The 17,213-nt window shown below is 42.5% G+C and overlaps 2 protein-coding genes across 4 annotated transcripts in view; one reads left to right on the forward strand and one right to left on the reverse strand.

Moving 5' to 3' along the window:
* The window catches only part of DUSP12 (dual specificity phosphatase 12), a 3,545-nt gene extending 626 nt beyond the window's left edge, over positions 1 to 2,919 (forward strand). Inside the window, exons 2-5 of the mRNA XM_033514779.1 lie at positions 3 to 238; positions 1,158 to 1,254; positions 1,615 to 1,801; positions 2,303 to 2,919. Of these exons, the coding sequence (XP_033370670.1) occupies positions 3 to 238; positions 1,158 to 1,254; positions 1,615 to 1,801; positions 2,303 to 2,464 (682 nt within the window). The 3' untranslated portion in view covers positions 2,465 to 2,919. The remainder of the gene's footprint in view (positions 1 to 2; positions 239 to 1,157; positions 1,255 to 1,614; positions 1,802 to 2,302) is intronic.
* Positions 2,920 to 3,132: 213 nt separating this feature from the next.
* Positions 3,133 to 17,213, reverse strand: part of ATP6V1A (ATPase H+ transporting V1 subunit A) — a 30,548-nt gene continuing 16,467 nt past the window's right edge. For 2 of the 3 annotated variants that reach the window (XM_015637218.2, XM_015637228.3), the window contains exons 5-15: positions 16,752 to 16,889; positions 16,096 to 16,247; positions 15,115 to 15,277; positions 13,847 to 13,955; positions 12,897 to 13,019; positions 12,689 to 12,803; positions 11,528 to 11,591; positions 10,552 to 10,755; positions 8,540 to 8,634; positions 7,223 to 7,394; positions 5,123 to 5,379 (exon numbers count right to left, since the gene is read on the reverse strand). In XM_015637218.2, the coding sequence (XP_015492704.1) occupies positions 5,287 to 5,379; positions 7,223 to 7,394; positions 8,540 to 8,634; positions 10,552 to 10,755; positions 11,528 to 11,591; positions 12,689 to 12,803; positions 12,897 to 13,019; positions 13,847 to 13,955; positions 15,115 to 15,277; positions 16,096 to 16,247; positions 16,752 to 16,889 (1,428 nt within the window). In that variant the 3' untranslated portion in view covers positions 5,123 to 5,286. Of the gene's footprint in view, positions 5,380 to 7,222; positions 7,395 to 8,539; positions 8,635 to 10,551; positions 10,756 to 11,527; positions 11,592 to 12,688; positions 12,804 to 12,896; positions 13,020 to 13,846; positions 13,956 to 15,114; positions 15,278 to 16,095; positions 16,248 to 16,751; positions 16,890 to 17,213 lie in introns of all 3 variants that reach the window. The other variant, XM_015637237.1, reaches the window with a different exon arrangement.

Genomic DNA, 17,213 nt, shown 5'->3' on the forward strand with positions numbered 1-17,213 from the left:
CCCCTCATCCCGCTCCCCACAGCCCGCTCCCCTCAGCCCGCTCCCTTCATCCCGCTCCCCTCATCCCGCTCCCCACAGCCCGCTCCCCTCAGCCCTCTCTTCTCTCGCCCCCGCCGCAGGGTGAACCCGGGCTTCCAGCGGCAGCTGAAGCTCTACGAGGCGATGGGCTGCGCCGTGGACACCAGCAGCGTGCTCTACAAGCGGTACCGGCTGGAGATGCTCAGCGAGAGGCTCTCCGGTGAGTGGGAGCATCGCGGGTGCGCGGAGCGAAGCGCGGGGCAGGCTCCCAAGGATGGGAACAGGCCGTCCCCGAATGAATGCAGAAGGCCCTGCCCAAGGGGGTTGACTTCGAGTGTTGCCCTCAAAGGAGCCGAGCCTGGACTTTGCCATTCACGCTATACCAGCCCTAGAGAATCCCAGCTCATCAGTGAGGGTAAAAGTGTGCCTTTGAGACATGCATGGGAAATAAGATCTGTAAGGAGCTGCGCTCTTTAGCAAATTGGGAAAAATGGTAAATTTGATACTTCTTGTGATTTTTACATCCCTGGCAAGGCAAACAGCATCCTCAGAAAACAGGTCAATGTGATTAAACAAAAAGAAATGCAAAACTTGAGATAAAGTTGAAATTCAGGTAATGAAGTGAACTTTCATACTTTAATGTGCAAAAGGTACATGTCTGCATCAGTGTAATTTTATAATAAAATAATAACCTGTAGCTTTTCTTGCAAGATCTCAGTGTTGCATACTCAGCGTGACAGTGCTGTTGCCCTTTATGTGTCATTGACCTTAGCAGTTCCCATTTGCAAGCTGACTTTCTGTATTTTGGGCACTAAAATATTGGCACAACTGCTCAGAAACCTCCTTTGCCTTTACTTTCTGTTGAAGTAAGAACATAAAGCAAAATACCATTATTTTACCATGGTTGAGGCCGTAGTCTATATCCCAGTTCCCTGCATTAAGCAAATCCCAGTCTTAGGCATGGCAGGATGAGGCTTTTGTGTTTTTGGCTTAACCAATTGGAACTGGTGAGAGAACAAATGAAAGAAGATGGCTCCTGCAGGCTGTGCTTGGGGCAGAGGCACAGTTCTGTCTTGCTCTCAGGAATGCAGCGTGGTTGAGCTGATCTGATTCACAACGTGGTCCTGATCCCTCTGCAGAACCTCAAGACTTGCCCCGAGAAGTCTTTGCAGTTGATCCTACCACTGTATGCCAAACTTTGAACACAGAGGTTCTCTACAGATGCAGGAAATGCAGGTACTTTATATATATATATATTAAAAAGATGTATTTTTATATATTTATAAAATACTTCAAGTTTCTCCTTAAAATGTCATTATGAAATCCACTCAAGAGAATAATATCCAGTGGAAATCAATGGGCGTGTGTCATTGTTGTCAGGTCGGGGATGAGGTCTTGCCTAAGTGTCCACACAAAACTTTTTCTTCCCTGGAGTGGTGCTTGTGAACCTTCTAGACGAATCAAAGAATGTACAATTTGAACTCCTCTTTATTTAGAGTCAGGACATCCATATCCCTCTTTCCTGTTGTCTGTAGACTTGCTCAGTTAAAAAAAAAAGTTTGTTTTACTTCTTTTTTCTCCTGTTGCCGAGGGCAGACGCGCTCTGTTCCGTAGCTCCAGCATTTTGTCCCACACGGAAGGAATCGGACCGACAGCCTTTGCCCACAAGAGGATAACAGACTCTGCACGGCTTTCTGGGAATAGCCAGGAAAAGTGCACCTCGTACTTCATCGAGCCTGTGCAGTGGATGGAACCAGCATTGCTTGGAGTAATGGAAGGACAGGTGAAGCTTTATTCTTTGGATTTTTGGTTGGGTTTGTTGTTTTGGTTTTTTTTTGCAAAGGCAGAACTTTGTTCCCTGAAAGGAAAACCCCCACACAAGGTGCTCCCAGCCTTTCTGCCATGAATTTTGCAGCTTATGGGCAGATTCTTAAATGTAAAATATTCTTTCACAAGGAAATGAGCTGGTGCTTTGCTTGAGCTGACAACACCAGCCAGGACGTTGGACAGGGTTTATCTGCTGTTTGTTTCTATTATGAGAAAGATTTGTGAGACTTCAGAAGCCTGTTGTGGTCTCAGGCTGACCAAGTCTTTTGGACCCTGGTAAAACTGTTTTGGAATCCCATCAGGTTCCAGCAGCTGCATTTCCACACTCTCCCTTCTGCCAGCACAGCTGCCTGCTACACCCCAGGGCTAAAGAGCCCTTCCAGTTTAGCTTTTCGGCCTGTTTTTAACTAGATCCACATGAACACGTCTTAGACCAAGTCCTGGGTTTTTCTTGCAGCTTCTGTGTCCCAAGTGCACGTCAAAGCTGGGCTCCTTCAGCTGGAGGGGGGACCAGTGTTCCTGTGGCCGCTGGGTGACACCGGCCTTCCAGATCCACAAAAGTCGAGTGGATGAAGTGAGGACACTGCCAGTTGGTAACTTCCAAAGTGCCAAAACCTGAACTCATTGCTTTACTTGATGGATTCCTTAACATCTACTGAGAACTACTAGTCCATGGATGCCAGGAAATGAGCTTATGACTTCCACCCCTTGGTGAGGTGGCAGAATTACTTGAATACCTTCAGCTTGCTGTATCTCTTAATATATTCTATGAAATATCAGAACACTTTCTTCAAAGAGGTGTTACAGAGTGGTCAAATCTACAAAATGGGCAAAATATGTTGTTTTTAGTGTATTCTTCATTTATGTGTTGCTGTTTACACAGGGTCTCAACTCCTTATTCAAAAGGAGTTGCTGTGGCCAGCAGTGCTGCTCAGCTTCTGATCCAAACTGACAAGCGCCCTAAAATGGTACAATTACAGTTGTTTTGCATGCATGGCAGCAAAAGGAAAACTTAAGAGTTACACTTTTATTGTATTAAAAGTAATCCTAAAAATACCCACCCTAAGAATATTTCCTACTTTGTAACTCTTTCTTGATTGTGCAAGCTGTAATGGAATGGGAGAACTGAAGTATAAAGTCCATGCCAAAAGCTTACAGTTCTAAAGAAATCCCTACAGTAATGAAGTAACTTTTTTTAAGCAAGCTGTGACCTTTTGTGATGCCCTGATGTGTACACCACTGTGGCACAGGTTTCATTTGACATAAGAAAATAGAACAGACAAAAGCTAATTTAAATCAATTTTATTTTCATTGACTTGAACAATTTTTTTTAATTTATTTTTTTACACAATTTCCAGCAACATACATTATGAAATATACAAGATAAAGTAGGTGGTGGGGTTCTGCCCATGTTGTAATTCCTCCCATAGCTGTGGAAGGAAGACTTGCAGGACACAGTGAACATCAGAATCTCAACACTGAAAACAGACACAAAACAAAAAGGACAAAAATATATATGAAACTTTGAACTGGTCACACTTCAGGGCCAGGTACAGCACAATAAATATTAGAACTGCATTATCTTAGACATCTTCTGTAAAGTTTATAACATCCTCTATTTAAAGAGATAAGAACATCTGGTTTCTAGCATGAAATGCTACATTGTACAGTGGTGAAGGGTACAAACGATGAGCCCAGCAAGGGCTTGGATGGTGACTACTCATTCACACATGCTCATTGATAAAATAAGCAGCATACACCAAAAGTTTAGTGAGCTGTAAACTTAAGCGTTCACTACCAGAATATCAGCTGGAGGAGCAGTTTCTTTTCGGGAGAACCAAAAATAGTCAATCCCTCTAAGTTTCAGCTGGGCTCTCCCCTGACAAACAGTGGGTTGATACCATAATGGAAGTGGCAGCATTTGGTCCGTAGCACAAGATCCCTTTGCATCACTACTGTTCAAAGCTGGCGCCGGTGGAAATACTTCAGTGCAGAATTAACGCTCACGTAGGCACGGTGTCACCAACAACAGGTGCTGTCTCAGGACTAACAAAGCAGTAGGTGGCACAGGATGCCACCAGACACAATCGAGAGGGAGAGACTGGAGAGGATGCCAGCATCTCTCTCTCTTGCACTCCGGAGCAATGGGATGAGTGCTGGTCTCGGGGAGTTTGACAGAAAGGCTGCACTCTGCTCATTCCTCATCTCAGTCTAGTTTTACCAATAAAAAAGCCCAAGAGACAGCAGTTTCAGCTGCTTGACAGAGCGCTTCCAGAGCACAGAGCAGAACACCAGAGCCACTGGTTTCTCTTGAATCGTAATCAACAAGGCAGGAGTAAATACATTTTGTACTCGTCAACCTTCCCCCATGCATCCCCCGCCCCCAGCTGAGCATCATACATTCCTCTTACACCAGAGCTGGGGGCCTTCTGTGCCATCACCCAACAGGCCATGTGAGCACAGGTGGAGGAAGAAGGCTAAGCACGCGCTTTCCTTTCCTTGGCATAACCTGGGCATTGCACTGGGGGCAACTGCACTGGCAGAGCACCGCCAAGGAAGGACCACGCTGTGGTCAGCACGTGTGGCATCGCTGTACCTTGCCAACCATGCCCTGCAGTACATGGCGGCAGTCACAAGCTTCACAAAGTAAAGCAGCTGAGTGTCAGGAAATTTTACGGGATGAATGGGAGCCAAGAAGGTAAAATTCTGCTGGAAGCCGAGCACCTATGGCTTTGATTTTAGCTGATGCTGAGTCCAACAGTCCTATCTGTATTAAGTAGGAAGATAAAATTGTATTTCTCCAGTGTACAAAATTATACCAGTCGCTTGTATATGCTCACCTTCTAGTTAGTCCCTTCTTGGAGAGGACCAGAACTACCACATTTCAATACCAAAAGACTCAGCTGAGAGACTCAGAAATGATAAAGTGTGAAGAATTTTTGGTTGTATCAAATGTCATCAGAATATGGTCAAAAATTCTGTTTGAGAACAGGGAGTTCGACGTCTGATAGTCACTTAGCAAAATGCCAGGTGTAAATGCCCTTCCCACTGCCAGCTCGCAATGTACCGCATGACTGCATGAAGATCTACACCTCCTCTGCCAGTGCAGCTCAACTGGTTACACCCTGAGGTGAAAGACTGGTTACCAGGAGAGCTGGGAGAGGAAAGGTGAAATTTTTCCCACCCTAGAAGTGTACAACAGCATTTCCTCACTCAGCCAGGCCCATTCACACATCACTCACCACTTCAGACGCACAAAGCAATGCCAAATACAAACTAAGAGGAATGTTTTTTGTAAAGACACTCTCTGAGTATGAACAGGGGAAACATACGGTTATTTATCAACTCAAGTACTGTTGCATCATTCTTGTAAGGTAGGGAAGCAGAGGAGCTGAGATGAGGAACTGAGAGGACAAACTGGAGTGGTCACAGAGGTCGAGTCTAGTCTTCCAGACTGCGAAATGCATTCTGCATATCCTCAAACAGCTGAGCATAGTCCGCCTTGATTTTTGTTTCACCATCTTTGACGGGGTCCTGAAAGAACACAGCAAGCAAACAGACCCATCAAGAAAAACCCATGGTACTTAAGTCAGCTCTGGTTTGCCACTGCTGTAACCTCTTGACCTCGGGATTAACACTTGCCAACTGCAGAGCAAGCAGTGTAGCTCTGTCCTTGCATCCTGTCTGTCTCACCAACAGCCACAGGGTTTAAATCTCATTCTGTTCCCACATTAGTGAGCAGGCAGAATGGGTACTGGAAAGAGATGATTTTTTTTTACATGAACAGTGGTTACTGTACTGAAAAGCAACCGATTTGAAAAGCAATGAAAAATACTGAGGGTCTTGGTTACTGCTGTGTGATTTAAGAGCTGCAGTGATTAATACCAGCTCCTAGCCCCACAGCAAATGCACTGCATCCCCAGTAAGTGGAAGAGTTACTCTGCCATTACTGAGAGGTTGTTTGGTTCAAATTAAAATGAATTGTAATTCATTTTAATTCACAATAATATTGTGTAACCATAAAAATCTCAAAAATATCTTCATACAGCTCCATTTTCTCAGAATACTTTGCCCTCGGGCTGTAAGGCTTTCTTTGCAAGAAGCATTAACTGTCAGGCTGTGAAATCTGTTCAATGTCTTCACCATTCTCCTCTGAGTGCTGAGATCCTCTGGGTCAGTGCAATTCTTGGTGAACACAGAGGCCTTACATGTGTGGATGCAGTAGTTCTTACATTGTCTCTCCCAAGTACCCAAACTACAGGATGCAGGACATCTGAATCCTCACACCTGTCACACTGTTACCTGGGGAATACAATTTTCCTTTCATAACTATTCCCTTTTTCAGCCATGCTGTCCACTGCTCTGCTGTACTGCAGATGCCTGCTGGTGGGCCAGGGTTTGTAGGGAGTGTTTTAATTATCCTGTCTCTACATAAGCAGCTCTCAAAGAATCTCATGTCCCCAAGGGCATCTTGTTACGTTCTTGATGCTTTGAGAATATATACCAGGAACCCACTTACTACAGAAACAAGCCAGTACCCTGGAGGAATGGAATACATTGGCATGGCAGAACATTTAATTCTAAATACATTTAATCCAATGCTACTTGTTCTCCAAAGATTTGCAGTATTGACTTACATGAGTTTTAACAGAGTAAGCATTATATTTCATATATTTCAGTCAGCATCACAGGTTACTACTGTCCTACCAGTAACTGCTACACCAGCATGTTCTGGATGAGTTTTAGTAAAGCTGTACCCTAAAATAATGGCTACTAAACTTACCCAGAGCGGGCGCCCCAATCCACTTGTTTTGTCTTAAGCCCATGCTGAAATTACTCCTCCCTTCCTCTCCCCACTTTCAGCAGTCTCTTTTATATTAGAACAGGTATAAGCAGCCTGAAGTTTAAATCCAGGAAAAACTGAACAATGGAAATGTTAACTGAGCTATTTTAAACAGAAGTTAAGGAAAGAAACGCTCCTGCAATAATATATGATGCGGCCCATGTTTGGCTTCAGGCTGCCTCTCTCTGATAATAGTCTCCCTAGAACATGTTATAATCTTTTTACAGAATTTTATCACAAAACCCCCAAAGCAAATAGAAGATGCTTGTACTGTTACCATGACTATATGTAACAGAAAAGAGATGTTGAAGGTGCTGAAGGTGAGGTTGCCAAGGCTGTGCAGTCAGCATCACCTGATTTCCGCACTGACCATTCCTGTGCTCACAAACCAATTCTTTACTGTCTTCAAAATGATGGCAAAGAATCTCTGTTCAGACCTTTATCAAAGGTCTTTGGTCAACACCACTGAGTCGGTCTTTCAGAGGCCCTGGAAGCTCACAGGCAGCAGGACAACCCACTTCCTTACAAACATACCTTGAACTTCATGGAGGTAAGTCTGTAGAGGATTTCACTCATGTTCTCTCGGATGATAGACCACGTGATCTTATTGTCACTCTGAGCTGTGGTTTCTACAGCACGGCGTGCCATATCATAAAACGCAATCATGTTGGAAAGCATTCCCACTGTTTTATAGAAAGGGCAGAACCTGATGGAATAGAAGAGGACCTCTCAGGCATCTTGGAACAGTTAACAACATTCTCCCCTGACAGAGAGTGCCAGCCTGCTTTACTCCAGAGATTTTTAATGTATACTGCCAAAGGAGAGGGGCTGCCTCAAATAGGTCCCGCATTTTTAGAGTCAAATTGCAGGCCAAGACAGTCATCCTGAAGCTAACTGAAGCTGAGGTTTCTGAAGCAGTACCCAAATATTCAGGCAAAACAGGAGTGAACAGGAACCTAGACACTGCTCTACAAGTCTCACATTTCAATCTGTGCCAATGCTAACAAGTCAAGGAAAACAATGAGCAGCCAACAGAATTCCTTCTTCCTGTTTTGTCCATCAAGGGAGCAGGCTTCCTCCTAACAGCCTAGGATGACAACTCTGCAAGTTTCTTTGCTCATGGGAAAGGGAGTTTCTCTATGACAAGAGAACTTCATACAGTTCCATTTTAATGGGTAGGTGAGCACCATAAAAGGTACCTCATTATTATTTATGTGCTACTTCCCGTGTTTCCTACAGCATACACACAGACCTGCCCTAATAACCTGATCAAAGGCATACACTGTTACAAAATGATAGATGTCTGCATTTTTAGTGATGAAGTACTTGAGACTTCCTAATCTGGGCTGGGGAGTGAGATGAAGTAGAAAAAGGCCTCTTGTCAGGCTGTTAAAACACAAGGATAGCATGGAAAGAAGAAAAGCAGAGTTCACTAGGGAGAAAGAGAGAGTAAGGGTTTTTTTTGACAGATCAAACTTACTCAAGAATTATGCAATAGTAACTGAAAGGTGATTCTTGCTGTCCCCTGTGCATTGATGGAATAAACAGGAAGACTCTAGATGTTTTCTATGAAAATAAAGTCCTGTTCTCCTCCTCAGACATGCTACTGCAGAAACATTGGCTAATAGAACAATAGAGGAGGACCTGGGAAACCCAAAGGGTTCTGCTTTCAGAAGGGGTCTGCCTTGGGTAAGACAATGTGAAAGCACTATTGAATGGGCTACCTAAGCACATCCACTTCTTTAGGGATTAGTAACATTAATTTCTGCACTGGTCAGCTTCCATGTAAAATAACTGTATTGGTCCAGACTGCACAGGACTAAGAGAGCAGAGTGGCCAGTCAGATCTCACCTGTCATAAGGCGTGTAACCATTCTGCTGCAAGAAGTCATCTTTTATCAGCTTGGCAACCTCCAAGGTAATTTTATCTGTTTCTGCCAAGGAAGCCTAGAAAAGTAAGGTAAACAATCAGTTTAGTACTCCAGTCCATGAAGGCATAGTATGTACTGGCTAAGAACAGCTGTCTTCTGGTACCTGTCTTCTTCCCACCCTCCTAAGTTTGCATCAAGCAGAACTCTGTCTTTTGGGTGTTTCTCACTCCCTGCTATAGAACAGCCAATTTAACTAATTGCCAGATTATGATGGGCCAAACAGTTGGTAAGTTTGCTTTAGATCTTTCTGATGAGAAAGGGAACTTCCTTCCCACTGCTTAACACCATGGAAAAGCCAGCAGACACTGATAATGCACATGGCTTTGCTATGAGATACATTGAAACATCACCCTCCTAGATAAAGAGAAATTAATTTTTACCTTCCTCAATCCTTATGGAAGAAACACTAGTTTTCAGCATGCTAGATCAAACAGCAAGCTAAAGGATTTGGTACTAGTCTGCACTGTTACCAATATCCTTTTCCCACCTGGCATTCCAGAAAAGAAAAGGAGTTGATGACAATGCCTGTCACACTCCACAGGACAGTCACAAGCCTGCTGTATACTGCTGTTTTTGGCACCACAGGTTGCTCTTCTCCACCTTCATCATCCTTTTACTAGAGGGGCCTGACTGAGCTTTAAGTAGCCCAACTTGCTTTCTAGACAGAAAGTTTAGACCTTCTATCATGAAGAGACTAACAGAATTCAGAGCTAAAAAGAAAAAAATACACTGACTGTACTTTCACAATTCCCCCTTTCTAAAGGTTTGTTGCAGCTGTTAGCCAAGCCCAGACAGAAAGGAACTTCCTTTGTTATTTGAAACAAAGTTGTTGATTTGAAAAAAAAAATCACCAGTTCCAGTACTTCTATCATGAAAACAATGCATAGTCACAAGTACTGGCTTATCAATTTCCCTTCCACACTAAGGACTCAAGCCTACCCTGCTTTGCAAACCAGTCTTTTAGAATATGGTTTTGTAAATAGCGAACTGCAGAAAGTCCTGTGACCCCATTTCCTTTTCTTTCAAGACACATCAAGAGTAGAGAGCTTTACTAGGCAAGTTCTGATGAAAGGTCTCATCTTGGTTGGACTAGAACATCAGTGAAGAGAGAGCACGGTAAGCAAACTTCCTTCAAGTAACTGTATTAAATACATGTTGCTACACACTACTACAACTCTAAATCATAATAGCTCATCTGAACATCACAGAATTAAACTACTGTCAAGTATGTGCCAGGAACCTGCCAATTATCATATTTACAGTGCTAGGCTGAAGCACAGTTTTCACTGGGTCCTTTCTGAGAGCTTTCAATGGAAATCTTCCTGTCCAAGTTTACCTTTCTCTTCAAAGTATTGAAGTGAAAAAAGGAAATGAAAGAATGCCTGCAAAATGGAGCCATATGTCACAGGTTTCCAAAGAGAAAATGGATAATCACAAGTTTTTTAAAAAGCAGACTTCACTTTGTTTCCACAGGCCAACTTGTAAATGCCAACACCTCTGTCACACAGCTGGCAACATGATTTCTAATAAACTAACCCTTCAGATGACTTCAACAGTAAAGATGGGTTTGCATAATTTCTCTACAAAGACTGCTTCCAATGGAATAGTACTTTAAGTTGGAGCAAGGGGCATTTCAGCAATACTAGAACACTGAAGCAAGTGAAATTTAAAGCAAGCAGTAGATATCCCACAATCTCATTTACAGGAGAAAATCAAGCCAAGGTTTATCAAATCTGAAAAAACTATTTGTCATTAAAAGTCAAACAACATGTAGGAAAGTTGTAATAAAGCACAGTTTGAGGTGACAGTCTGACATCTCCCAGTGATCTTTTGTATGCAATGCAATATCCATCAGGTCTGCTCTAAGACACGGTCAAAAGCCTGCACTAACCATAAGGAAATGAAGGATGGCTTAATGACACTGGTCACTCACCTTCCCCACAAGCTGCACAATCTCTGCAAGGTCCTCTTCCTCCTGTAGGATCTCTTTGGCCTTTGTCCTGAGAGGGACAAATTCTGTGAAATGTTTGTCGTAGTACTCGTCCAGGGCTCGTGTGTATTTGCTGTAGCTGATCAGCCAGTTCACAGATGGGAAGTGCTTGCGCTGTGCCAGCTTCTTATCCAGGCCCCAAAAAACCTGCCAGAAGCCAGAAAGGTCAATCAGCTCTCCAAATCAAAAGTGAACTAAAATAATTGAAGGCAATTAAAAGAAAAAATACAGAGAGCAAGTCGAGCAAGTTAGAGTTCATGCAGCATGCCAAAGGCTTCACAAATAGAAGCCTGGGAGCCTGTTAACTATAGCAGTGACATTCAAATAACACTTCTCAAAAAATGATGCAACTTTTAGCTGAGTTCAGATTTATTCAGCTTGAGACTGCTCAGGAGTGAGCAGTCAGCCATAGCAATGTCAATATTGGAGACTAAGTAAAGTGGAGACTGAATAGATGTAACTGCTTTTCCCAAAATTGCAAACAGTTTCAAGACACTCCCAGACAGCTTCTCCAAGGATTTTTTTGTGGTTTCCATGTACCTATATTAAATGGTCTGCTTTCCATCTCAGTGGAACAGATACATTTGCAGTGCAGCTCAATAGGCAGCACTTAGAAAGCACACCTGAGATAGACAGACAGATGGACAGACAGATAGACAGACAGACAGATATCCCTGAGCAGGCAATGTTGGAAGGAATTGCTGCCTTCACTCCCTCTTCCAAAGGCATCTCAAACACATCAGTTTGAGAACATTTCACAAGCTTTTTACAGTGTTAGAACATTTTCCAAAACACCCTACAACACTGCCTGTGACAAACCAAAGCTCTCTCACCCCAGCCACTGGCACAAATGTGCTGAAATACAACCATCTAGTATCTAATAAAGTGGACAGAAGAGCTACAATGTTGTGGGACGTACCTGAACAATGCCCAGGGTAGCAGATGTAACAGGATCAGAGAAGTCACCACCTGGGGGAGAGACACTAAGCAGGAAGAGACAGGGAAAGGTTATTAGAGTTGCTTTCACAGTTCAAGTGAAGTACTGAACATATGACTGACTGCACAGCTCAGTGCAGAGAACCAGAAAAGTCAACATGATTCCAAGTAAATAACAGATTGCAATATGTCTGTAGAAAGTGCTTGATGCATACCCACGCAGGGGAATATCAAGCATACCACAAAATAGTTACATCAGTGACTGATTGACAGTATTAAGGTGTAATTTCAGTCATGTCAGCTCCAGGTAGTAACTCCAGCTTGGATCATCAAACCTGTCTCTATTGGAACAGATTCAGCAAGAGTGCTGATAGAACATAATGAATACACAGTGCAGTGATTTTACAGGAAACAATATCCCGATTTTGAATTAATTTTGATCTTCACCTATACAGTCACTACTTCATTTATGCTTAACACTCCAATACATGCCTTCCCAGAGATAAAAAAAAATGTAGTTTTCCAATCTCAAAAGCAGAAAGCCCTTATGTATGTATGTTGTGAACAGCAGAACTAAGCAAAGCAAAAAATCAGCTCTGGGTGTTCGTGCTGATGCCAGAGGCCCTCCTGAAAACACTTTGCCCAAGGTATGATACACAAACCAGTATCAGCTAGGAGAATGCCTGTGGACAACATGCTTCTCATAGCATATCACAGTCTGAGATATACTGCTCCATGGAATTCTACTCTATTTGAGCATGAGAGTCACAATTCATTATGCCCCCAAGCGCACACTGCTGCTCTAACTGCCCCTTCTTTCCTGCTCTAAGCATGGTTTGACATACTTCTCAGAGAACTCTAATGGCATTCTTCCCTGAGCCACTTGATCCGATTGCTGTGCCTGTGATTCCGTATCTCACAGAGCTACCTGTCTACATTCATTCCTTCTGCCCCCACACACAATCTAGCAGCAGGTCTGGGTGAACAGCGACTAAGTGTCTACCAACTCATTCCCGTAGTTTTAAGTTCTGCAGCTGCGCAAGAGCAACGAGACCTTTTTTGTCTGAAGAAAAGATACAGTGTCATACAAAAACAGCTAGGAAGAGCTGCAGCCAGTGCAGAGGCAAAGCAATGCAACACTCACGCTCCAACAATGCTGACGCTGCCTTCCCTCTCAGGATTTCCCAGACACTTCACTCTCCCGGCTCGCTCATAGAAAGAGGCCAGACGGGCACCGAGGTAGGCTGGATAACCACTGTCTGCCAACACCAACACACAGAGATTCAGTCAAAGGCTCAGAGTTTGAGTAAGATCAAAGTTTTACAAGACCAGAGTGAGGAAAGACTACTCACCAGCTGGCATTTCAGCCAGTCGCCCTGAGATCTCCCTGAGGGCCTCAGCCCATCGGGAAGTAGAGTCTGCCATCATACTGACATGGTAGCCCATATCCCGGAAATACTCGGACAGGGTGATTCCTGTAACAAAGACAACAGCGTGCTGCAGGGTACAGTTCAAAAAGGAATTCTATGCCTGTATGTTGTCAGAAAGATGCAAATGAACCAAATTATTTGAGTTTATATTTTAATGGAAACAGACAATGGAAGTTATTTCCTCTTGCTAATGTCTCCATTGTCTTTTTGCTGTTGCTGTTTGTTTCTTCTCGCTCTCCTCATTTTTGTTTATGAGCCGCTCAGACTCATCTTACATTCAGGTGTATTTCTTTGAAGAGACACTGCAATGTCACTGGTGCTACTCTTTCCCTCACTGAAACCATGAACTAAGACTCTTCTTTCTGTAAAATGTCTCCTTCCCTTTCAAATCACCAGAACACAAGTGTGAGAGAAGGTTGTGTTTTACCTGAATTATCTGATAAATATCTGATAAATATCTGATATAACTGTTCATAAAAAAAATAAAATAACAACTTTTAAAAAGCCTTTAAGAGGGTGCAAAGGAAAGATTAGTCTGCCAGCTTGGAGAATACTATTCCTGTCCATTAAGTGGCTGTACTTGTCAGCAAAAAGCTAGTCAAAACCTAAAGCTTACAGAATTAACCTACACAAGTCCTGGCACAGTAAGTTCACCTTATAAACAAAATTTACTTCATATTCAGAAATAGCAACTATATGCAAACAAGTCAGATTCAATGAAGATACTAAGACTTGGTGCAGGCAAGATTTGAAAGGGGTTACTTCCGAAACTAGACAGGTCTCTTGATATGGCCATCTCAGGAACTGAAAATACTAGAGCATGGTGGTTTCCTTTATACACACAACTTTCTCTATCCTCTTGTAAATCTTACCAGTATAGATGGAGGCTTCTCTGGCAGCCACAGGCATGTTGGAAGTATTTGCTACCAGAGCTGTTCTCTTCATGATGCTTTCTACCTTGCCATCAACTTCCATTGTTAACTAAAATGCAAGAAAAGGAAAAACACCATGCTGTAACAGTAGCAATTTTTTTTTGTTAATTTTTCAATGCTTAGGGTTTTTTTACTGTTTTACTTGCCTTGTATCAGGATACTCTCCTCACAGCTATTCTACCAAGAGCAGAGATAAGATTCAAAATTTTAGGATATGTTGGTTTGTCTTTCAGACTGCACACAGCTTAACTTTTTAATGTACATGCTTCAGCCCCACCTCATCTTCTGCAACTGCCAAATCCCTATTGATCCCATTCAAATAAGTAATGACAAACCCACTGCAAAAGGAAGCATATTGTCCTCTTTCAGATTTCCAGGCTGAAAGAGCTAATAATTATTAGCCTCCTGTCATAAGTCCATTAGGAATCAGAGCTTTTTTCCTCCATCTACAAGAAGCCAAGTTCATATTTGACAACTGGACATAAACCCACTTTTTTAACTGCAGTGAAGCCTTACAAGCACCTGAACAACAGAATGGATACCCTGAAATTTGTGTAGAATTCCACTTATGAATACCCTGGGATTTACCTCCTTCAAGGCCACCTCAGCTTGACTTTCCCACCTTGTCACCAATCAATACACCCAAGTGCCTTTTACCCCTTATTTCTAACAGTGAAGTTTCCACCTGACAGTTCGTACTATCTGACCCCGGAAGAACTTCATTAAAACATAGTAACAGGTACAAGGATTGGTAAATCTGTTGCTTGGTTGTTGCTTCTTTATTAACAAGGTATTTTCTACTTCATTCAAAAAGTATTCCAAAGCTTAATATGTCAAACTAATATCTGCTAACTGTATCACTCTGAAACTCGCATATGGATGCTGCATTTTCTATGCATGGTCAAGTTAGAGACATGACCAGTGACAGGTAAGATGCTTACAACCATGCTAAATTCTTCTCTGACATTCATTCTGGCTTTATTTTAAACAACTTAGAAGGTACACCTAAAAACCAGTCAAGATGTTTATTGAGGGGCCACTGAAATAATTGTTGAACAAGCCAAAAGGGATTTTTGCCAGAGCTTCAAGGCAGGCAAGATGGTATTTTCAAGTCACTCTACCAACATGATATTTTATTTGGTTACAATAGCAGTACAATAGCAAGTCTTCCCAGGAAGGTTTACTCTCCATGAAATCTCCATACTAACCTCAGGGAAATCTCTCAGTACTTCAGACATTTCATTTCCTCGTTCTCCACAGCCTACATAAATGATGACATCACTGTTGGAGTACTTTGAAAGAGACTGTGAGATCACAGTCTTTCCACAACCAAATGCCCCAGGAATCGCTGTTGTACCCCCTTGTACACACCTGAGTAAAGAAAAAGGACTCTGATTTGCAAGGAACTAAAACCAGCTCTTTCCCATCTTAAAATCTATTTTCCACTAGAACTCCCTCATCAAAAGCAGAATGACAGGAGTCACATTCAATGTTCTGGGTGACAAACACAGAGGTATTTCACTAAATCAAAAAATTGAGGGATTTAACCATCCTTTTCTTCTCCGGTCCTTGAAGTATGTGACTTATGCTGATACAACAGTACCGCTTTTGGACTTGAAACAAAGCAGTTTTCACTGGCTGCTGAAAGCAGCAATGGAGTGCAAATGCTAAGCAAAGAACAATGTACTTAGCATTGTAGAGTAAGCAGAACAATATTTTAGGACCAAAATAACTGAATTCAATATCTTAGAAGTTAGCTGCTTAAATGAGCAGTCTGCGTTACAGTTAAGTGCAACATTTTTCCCAAGTGGGAACCTCAAAATCATTGGAAACTACACATCCTCAATACCATGGAAAGATTGCCTACTCATGCAATCAAATGAAGATAAGCAAGCTTGAAAGTTCTAGCCTTTCTGCAGATGTGACATGGCTATGTTAAGTTTATGCATGTCCAGTTTTTTTCTAAATTCATGCACCAGAACATTTTTATTAAACTTCCTTTTTCCACCAGTGGGTTGACCTGCCAAATAAATATGAGAAGTCTGGCTAAATGTCTTTTAAGATTATGCTGTGACACATGGTGAAAGCTTACCCTTAAAAAAACCTAAGGCTCCAAGGCCTCCTACCTACCTCTGCTCCCCCTAAGAGAGAGGTTTCTTGCACGGTAGAAAATAAAAGGAAGTACTTACGGGAAGAGGGCATCCAGGACTCGTTGGCCAGTTAATAAAGGATGATTGGCTGGTAACTTCTCGGTGACAGGGCGGACTTGACGTACAGGCCACACCTGCACCATAGTGAACTTCTCCTTCACACCTTCAAACTCCAGCTCTAGCACAACATCCTAACAGAGAGCACCACACATACAAAGTAAGCAAACACCTGCACACAAAGCAAAGACCAGCACACAAATTCTCATTTTAACTACTCTGCACAGGCCTTTGGTAACATGACAGAGCTCTTAGAATCTCAACATGCAATCATCACCTCCCAAGGGAAGGCTCTTTCCCATATTTACAAGGCCACTGGGAGAAAACAGTGCAAGATACAGCATACATTAAAAATATGCTTTTGAAGAGCAACTGAACTTTACATATTCATAAGATACTGTAGATCCCCACAGAGGTCATCAAACATGGCATAGTGAAGTGCCATTGGGAAGCCATATACATAGAAAGTACCTGCACTAAATAGTAATGAAACCCCTGCAGGCAGGGTAGCAGAAGTAACCATTATCTCAGACACTTTGTTGCATGAAACACTTTAGCTGGCCTCATGCAGAACAGAAAGAGTACATCTACCTTATAAAAGAGACATGGAATACCCAACTGCTGTTTGGGAGACTTACTGAAGTGTCATAGTTTCCTGGAGGAGCAATGTATGTAACTGTACCCCTATTCCGTGGGGGCAGCATGATTTTGTGTTTGATCAGGGAGTTTTCATTTACCACACCATAAATATCTCCACCAGTGATGTGGCTGCCAACCTAAAATCAGAACAGGTCTATTAGTCATAACTTTTAAAAAAGAACCTTGACAAACTGCAAAAAATACTACAGCTATTAAGTCTAGCACTGTGATTACCCCTTTTAAAAATTCCTTGTTACAGCACAGTAGCTCATTTACATAACTCATTACTCCAACAGCATTGCTAGCAACACTACCTGTGCTCAAGTGCCTTCAAGGCTCAGACAGGAGCAATTACTGACAGAGAAAAAGAATTTTCTTCGTTGCTTTTCCACCTCTCAACCTAATGTGCTAAGAAGAGAAAGGGCAGCATATGCTAACCTGCAGGGTTGGAAAAAAAATGC

This window comes from Parus major, chromosome 1, assembly GCF_001522545.3.
Source record: "Parus major isolate Abel chromosome 1, Parus_major1.1, whole genome shotgun sequence".
NCBI lineage: Eukaryota > Metazoa > Chordata > Aves > Passeriformes > Paridae > Parus > Parus major.